Source organism: Podarcis tiliguerta (assembly GCF_965153285.1).
Source record: "Podarcis tiliguerta genome assembly, chromosome: 2".
Taxonomy (NCBI): domain Eukaryota; kingdom Metazoa; phylum Chordata; class Lepidosauria; order Squamata; family Lacertidae; genus Podarcis; species Podarcis tiliguerta.
The window spans coordinates 40,869,631-40,877,122 of NC_139535.1; the positions used below are offsets into that span (position 1 = coordinate 40,869,631).

General features: G+C 43.5%; 1 protein-coding gene and 1 long non-coding RNA gene across 2 annotated transcripts; both read left to right on the forward strand.

The window, feature by feature from the left end:
* Positions 1-47: 47 nt before the first annotated feature.
* LOC310667509 (NTF2-related export protein 2-like) lies at positions 48-971 on the forward strand. Its single transcript, XM_083420081.1, has one exon. The coding sequence runs from the start codon at positions 247-249 to the stop codon at positions 670-672; it is 426 nt and encodes a 141-aa protein (XP_083276207.1). The 5' UTR covers positions 48-246; the 3' UTR covers positions 673-971.
* A 3,400-nt stretch (positions 972-4,371) lies between these two features.
* LOC310667527 lies at positions 4,372-6,433 on the forward strand. The gene is made up of 3 exons (XR_014506308.1): positions 4,372-4,664; positions 5,380-5,512; positions 5,817-6,433. It is a non-coding gene; the product is annotated as an uncharacterized lncRNA (long non-coding RNA).
* Positions 6,434-7,492: the final 1,059 nt, after the last annotated feature.

Below are 7,492 nucleotides of genomic sequence, written 5' to 3' on the forward strand. Positions count from 1 at the left end.
CAATGGCTGCGCCGGATTGGGAACCGAGAGAACGTGATCCTGACCAATCGCTTTCAAGGAACGCGGATATTTGAGAGGGAGGGAAGCGGAAGCGCCGCGGCGGAGGGGAGAGCTACGCGTGGGCAGCGCGGGAGCAAATCTCGAGCAGGACTGAGGGAATCGGGTTTATTCCGGACCCTTGCGGGCAAGAGAAGGGAGGTTCCGCCTCTTATTTTCCCGCCTCAGCCGCCGAGAGACGCCGCCCACATGGCCACCTCGATGAACTTTAAAACCTATGTGGATCAAGCTTGCCGAGCTGCGGAAGAATTCGCAAATATTTACTATGAAACCATGGATAAAAGGAGGCGGGCGCTGACCAAACTCTACCAGGACAAAGCGACCCTCGTTTGGAATGGGAATGCAGTCTCTGGGCAGGCAGCCCTGGCGGAGTTCTTCGAAAAGCTGCCTTCAAGCGACTTTCAAATTACCACCTTTGATTGCCAGCCTGTTCACGAGCAAGCGACAGAGAACCACAACACGATCCTGATCGTGACATACGGGTTCGTCAAGTTTGATGGGAACGAGCAGCAGTACTTCAACCAGAGCTTCTTGCTAACAGCACAGACCACAAACAACAGCACAGTGTGGAAGATCGCAAGCGACTGCTTCCGCTTCCTGGACTCTCCTAATTAGTGGGCAACCGCAGTTGGGTATATATTCATCTGGACAAGCTAATTGACTTTCAGGATGACCATACTCTGACTGTGGGAAAGTCCCTCCTCTTTGGAAGAACTGCATCTTGCCAGGAACTGTCAACTTCACAAAAATAAAACTTGAAAAGAAGGGCTGTTCCTTTCAGAACATTTGCATTGATGCTGTTTGGAGAGCCACCAGTGCTTAATTCTAATTGTTCCAATACGGCTGTTATCCTATGATATCCTTTGAGTTGGTTTTCATGAATAAGAGTAAAAGTCCTCTGCTGCTTATTCTTATTTGTGTTTTCTCTTGGGTTTTTTTCCTGACAAGGTTTCAGTGCCTTGATTAGCTGCCTAACAACAGAAGTCAGTCAAGGAAGTGTTTCCCCATTTTCCCATTCTGGGAGAAAGCTGCACCTCTCAAATTTATTTGTTACATTGTTTTTTAAATTTCTATGCTGCCCTTCATCTTACGATCATAGGGCAGTTTACAATATAGAAACACAAAAATACATAACATAGTAACAAACAAAAATACCCCCCATAGGAATTTGTCTTATTAAACTGTTAATAGGGGCAAAGAAAGGGATATATCATGCTTCGCTTAGTCATGTCTGTATGGGCCTATTTCTTCCAACATACTTGGTAAATAAAACAAACCTTAATGAAGACCCCCATAAGCATTCTCTCAGTGCCTAAGTACCCAGGGTTCTCTCATCCAAAATAACAATCCTGTAATTTTGTAATGTTGGCCTTCCATCACTTGGAGAAAGCAGGGATCACTTAACCGTGTAACAAAATGTTAGGAGTTGAAGGTGTATTAGGTGGTGGAAATGTGAAGCATATCAAGAACATATACAGTGGTACCTCGGGTTAAGTACTTAATTCGTTCTGGAGGTCTGTTCTTAACCTGAAGCACCACTTTAGCTAATGGAGCCTCCTGCTGCCGCCGTGCCACTGGAGCACGATTTCTGTTCTCGTCCTGAAGCAAAGTTCTTAACCTGAGGTAATATTTCTGGGTTAGTGGAGTCTGTAACCTGAAGCGTATGTAACCCGAGGTACCACTGCACCGTAAACCAGCAGAGCTTGTTTCAACCTGGAACTGAATCAGCAGTAGAGACAAGCTTGCCAAGCAAGATACTAGTCTTAAATGAGCTACTGAGTAGTCCCGTGCTTTTGCATAACCATAGTGGAATATTCTGTTCCTTGAACTGAATTTAAAAAAGAAACCCTCGGGTCAGAGGAATTTAAGCTTCTCCCTGCTCACCAGTCAAAAGAATAGGCTGGCAATGGGACCAAATGAAAATTGCAATCCTAAATGTTCTTACTAAATATACTTACGCAGTGCAGCTTACTCCTAACAACATATGCTTAGAGGTTTGCTGTGAAAATGCTAACCTAACCAGCATGAGGACCAGAATCTTAACTATTGTGTAAAGACCCCTCCCCAAATAAATTTCACCACCGGTCTCTTCAATTGTGCTGTTGAGACCTAGTTGTAGATTCCATTAGTTTAATAATGATAGTTACTATACGCTTATCAACACTTCCTGTTGTCTGCTGTGGAGTGCTACTTTGTCCTTTTCAAGGAGAAAGCAAGCAAGAAGCTCATTCAAAATACCTCATACCAATCTCTTACATTCTGCAAATATTCAAAAAGAGAGATGTACCTACTGTCGATCCAGTGGTCCTCAAAGAACATGTTGACGGTGGTGAGCTTCAGCTAGAGTACGCAGGGACGTCTTGTGGCGGCTTGTGCTGTACCTACACTACACAAGTGGCCTGTGTACTTTGCACCAAGCTGCCAGCCGCTGTTATCTCAAAATGTTCACTAAAGAAGCTGGAGTCAGGGTCCAGCAACGAAAGGTGACGCTTCAGATTTGCTCCCTGCTAGCTTTGCAGCAGGTGCCATCACTGCACTGCTGAAAACTTCGCTGTTAGGTTATATTTGCTTTCAATGTCTTACTGATTTTATCTGTTTTTATTATGGTTTTATTTCTGTTTTACATTGGTTTATGTATTTTAGTCAACTTTTATATTTAGATAGGACTTGTACACTGCTAGGATTTAAAAAAAATTTTTTTTTTGAGATAGCAGTTCATAAAATTTCTAATGGATACATTTTAAAAAGCATTCTTTCCGGAGAATAATACCCCAAGTAGTGATCCGGACATGTCAAACATAGAGACTTATTCCATCTAAGCTACACAATGTATCACCCCTTATCATTTTCTACTTCTATTGTTTTCAAACAATAGTTAGGCTAGAAGGAAAATGCATCTTGAATTGTCACAATATTTTTCAGTCTTATATGAGTTGTATATACAATCCAAACCAGGAGGGCATCTTAACCAGAAACCTGGGAATTGGGGCTGATTCCAAAGTCAGCCTTTATATCCAAGAAACTCTGGAAGCCTGTTTAATATGCAGTGAGTAATTTCAGCTTCTTTTACATCAGGGGTAAGGAGATCTGTTGGACTCCCAATTCCCCACCAGTCCCCAACCAACATGGTCAGAGATCTAGAATGACAGAGGAGTCATAATCCAAGAATATCTGGAGGGCTATACAGTAGATTCCCCGATCCCTACTTTCTTTAGCTACTCTACTGCAAGCATAAATTCTGTTGGAAAGTACAAAACCAAGCACAACAGGCAACCTCTGTGTGGGTGTGCATGCGTGTGGGTGTACATGCAGTCTCAAAGCCCAAGGTAATACACATTTCAATCAAAATGTTTGTTTTTTTAAAAAAATAAGCAACAACACCACTTATACCTTATTTAACTGAACTCTAGCTGCCCAGATGATACAGTGAAAACTAGGACACTTCACCTTTGGATGCAGTTGCGTGTTTTTTTGAAAGCCCAAGGTCCATAGTGTTCAGTTACATCAAGGGTGGGTGGGAGGCATGACCTTACAGCTTTTTCTGATGCTCTTTTAAGCTATTGTTATAGAAAGTTAACTATGGTGTGAGTAAGATGTCTACCTCTACACACATATGCTTCTCATTTAATGTGGTTTATTTATAATATTGCGGCAGGGGAGGAAGGCAGGAAAAACTACTTTGCAGGGGACAGTGCCTCACTGCATTGCTGTAGTGCTGATGAGATGAAAGAAATGATGAGACTAAAGGAGTTCTGTCCTCAGGTTAAGAAGCCCTACGTAAGAGCTGCCTCAAAACATTATTTTCCATGCCAAGCCTCACAGAGCAAGGTTCAGCTGATGCCCTCACCACTTCATGCTCTGGTCTTCTTCGTGGGTTTGGTTGGCCAGTGCGAGAATGATATGCTGGTCTAGATGGGCTTTTGGATTGATTGATCTAGCAGTTCTCTCCTTCTGTTCACTGCAACTGGTAGACGAGAGCATGTGCTGTTGCCCATTTGAGCCAAATCCATTGCTCTGCTCCCAAATTCATGGCTGCATTGACCTTCAAGAGTAGCAGCGCAAACAACAGTTATGGTTTGTTGCTTTCTGCTATCCACAGCTATTAGGGGAGGAAAGCAGGGAATCAGGTTGGCCTTTCTTAATTGAAATAGTCTTACTGGCACGTGGACAGCCAAGAATAAAGTTTAGACAAACAGGATTGGCTGTTACAGTGCCTCTGAAGCCACAATGGCCAGCGCCACTCACAATGCGTGAGCCATTGTGATGTAATGGAGTGTTGAGGCTTGAGTCAGGGGCTCAAACGGCACACTTGGAGAGAGTAATGCTTCTGAATACCAGTTGCCAGAAAGCCACAGGAGGGGAGAGGGCTCTTGTGCATAGGTCCTGCTTGCAGGCTTCCTGCAGGTATTTGGCTGACCACTGTGAGAACAGGATGCTGGACTAAATGGGCCATTGGCCTGATCCAACAGGCTCTTCTTAGGTTACAGCTTAAGACAACACATAATAACTGCATCAGGACAGCACAAAACGTTTTGCTACCTGAGGCAAAGGCATGGTGGTGTACCCGCCCTCCCAACTGCACTCCACATGCAGAAACCAACCAGACTGTAAGTTGAACCTTCAGCACTGACGCTGGGACAGGGTCCTACAACACAACAGAAGGTAGCAGGCTATTTTAAGGGGCATAGGAAAGGTGGTGTGGCTGATCTTGTGATTACTGTGGAAGAAGAAGAAGAAGAGTTTGGATTTGATATCCCGCCTTTCACTCCCTTTAAGGAGTCTCAAAGCGGCTAACATTCTCCTTTCCCTTCCTCCCCCACAACAAACGCTCTGTGAGGTGAGTGGGGCTGAGACACTTCAAAGAAGTGTGACTGGCCCAAGGTCACCCAGCAGCTGCATGTGGAGGAGCAGAGACGCGAACCCGGTTCCCCAGATTACGAGACTACCGCTCTTAACCACTACACCACACTGGCTCTCAAGACCCGAGGAGCAGCATACCGAGGGTCTTGGATAGGATCCAGGAGTTTGGTCAGGTGGCAGGTTTCAAATTAAATAAAAACAAAATTAAGGTCTTGGTGAAAAACGTGACAGAGCAATATAAAAAAGACAACGAACCATGGAATTATCTATAGAAAAAAAGTTAAATACTTAGGTGTATGGCTGACAGATAAGAACATAAATATTTTTAAAGACAATTATATAACTACTTGGAAAGACATAAAGAAAAATTTAGAGATTTGGGGAAGGATGAACTTATTGCTATGGGGAAGGATTTCTGTAATAAAAATGAATGTATTGCCAAGAATGTTATTTTTATTTCAGTCGGTACACCACCCAAATCTTCCATCAAGAAGCAGAGGGGAAAGTGAATGAGGACCCTTGGGATGGGAACACAGAGAAGTGGTTCCCTTTCACAGTGTTTCTGAGGAGATTAGACCTTCAGAACCAGCTTCAGGTAGAGGCTGATTTCTTGCGGGATTAGAGGTAGGCGATTTGTCCTGTTGTGGGTTCTAACAAAACAGCTGACAAACACACTTGACTGAATGAGGTAAAACAAACTTTTATTCATTTACTGCATTTGGATTTTGCACCATACATATTTAGAGGCATCTTACAAAAAGAAGAAACAGTTATTTTTGCATCTCTATTCTGCAGCCAGCATCTTGGGAATAAAATAGTGATTGATGGCAGCAAAGATCATATGTACACCAAGGGGGTGGTGCTCTTTGACCAAAATACATTTCTTTCTTTCCTTGCAGACACACTGGACAGAGGACAAAATGCAAGGAATATGTTGAGTTCCTCCATACAGTTCATCCAGTGGTCTAGCTAGGTACAGTCAAGATGGAATGGCTGTTAGTCTTTTAAGGTGCCATGGGACTCTTTGTTGTTTCTATAAAAGACTAAACTTGGCTACTCTTCTGGAATTTGCAAGGTACTGATAGTATAGATGAAGAGCTATAGTGCAGTAGTAGAGCACAGGATTTCTTTGCAGGGTTGAAGCCCTGCCATCTTTTGTTAAAATGGTCAGGTTCCTATGTTCATGCTTTTTCCATGATGGAGACAATGAACACTAGATAGCAGATAGCTGGTTCTTTCTCATGTAATTTTACATTGACAGTGACTTTCCCTTTGTTCAAAGGAACACAGAGCTGGTTAAGGCACAGGTAGACAACACAGTGCCCTCCATAAGTTGCAGATTACAATTCCCATCAGTCCCGGTTAGCATGGCCAACAGTCAAGGTTGATGGAGTTGTAGTTCACAGCATCTGAGGTGGGACATCAGGTTGGCTACAGTAAACTTATGGTAGTCCATTCAAAGCCATCCTGTCCAAAGTCAGCAACATCAAACTACCAACCCCAGGCAGATAAACTACTGTAATACAGTCAACTGTGTCCTATGGACAGGAGGGTTCAAAAGGAACACTTCTAGGTGATGCCATCAGAAACTGTCCCACAGATGCCAGTATTAAATTATTACCTGAGTCACCTGTTGCACTTAACTTGCTGTGCTTCTCTGGTTTTCGGAGGCCATCTTTACATTTGATTGCATTTGCACACCAGAAATACAAAAGGCAAGCAACATCTCTTCATGGACTGGGAAAGGGCTGGGATTATTGTCAGAGTCCCTCTGAATTAAAGAGTCTCTCTGGAGCTAGCAAGCAGCATTACAATTTGGTGGCATAACACCTGATGTTCTGCAAACTCACGAGAGCTTAACAGGAAAAAGGTAGCCTTAACTATGAAGTACCGCTCTAAGAAACCAGTGGGTTTGGCTACCACCTTAAAACTTTCACAGGTTCCGGTGAAATCCAACAGGAATTGAGACAACAACCCACCAGTTAAGTGTGCTTAAGCCAATTGATTTCGAATGGTGTGCATATGTGGTCAGGTAGTGTGTACTTGAGCCAGGGGACTTAGGCATGTGTCTCTGGGTGGTGCCCAAAAGGTGGAAGTAAATTCCACTAAAAAGTAAAGGTACTTCTACAAACACGTTTAAGATTGAGGTGTTTTAATAGCCACCCTTCAAAGGCAACAACCCACAACTTGTTTACTCCACACCAGATCCAGTGGGTTATAAATTGCTGCTTTCCTATTTACACAATGACTAAATAATTACTGTAATAGCACCAGATAGCATCCACAAGGACATCAGGGGAAACACTATCAGAGGCAGTACACCTCTGAATATCGGTTGCTGGGAATCGCAAGTGGCGAAAGCAGTGTTGTGGCTCAGGTCCTGCTTGCAGGCTTCATCTAAGCATCTGGTTGGCCACTGTGAGAACAGGAACGCTGGACTAGATGGGCCATGGGCCTGACTCAGCAGGTCTCTTCTTACATTCTTCACATGCCGTATGTTTGTATTTAGCTGTTTCCCTATTTCTTTAAAGGTGTTTTAAAAAACAGCCGCTTTGTCTGAATCTGCACTGATCGT

Excerpts from the sequence above, each read along its gene's own strand:
- LOC310667509 (XM_083420081.1), top strand. The coding sequence starts at position 247 with ATGGCCACCTCGATGAACTTTAAAACCTATGTGGATCAAGCTTGCCGA.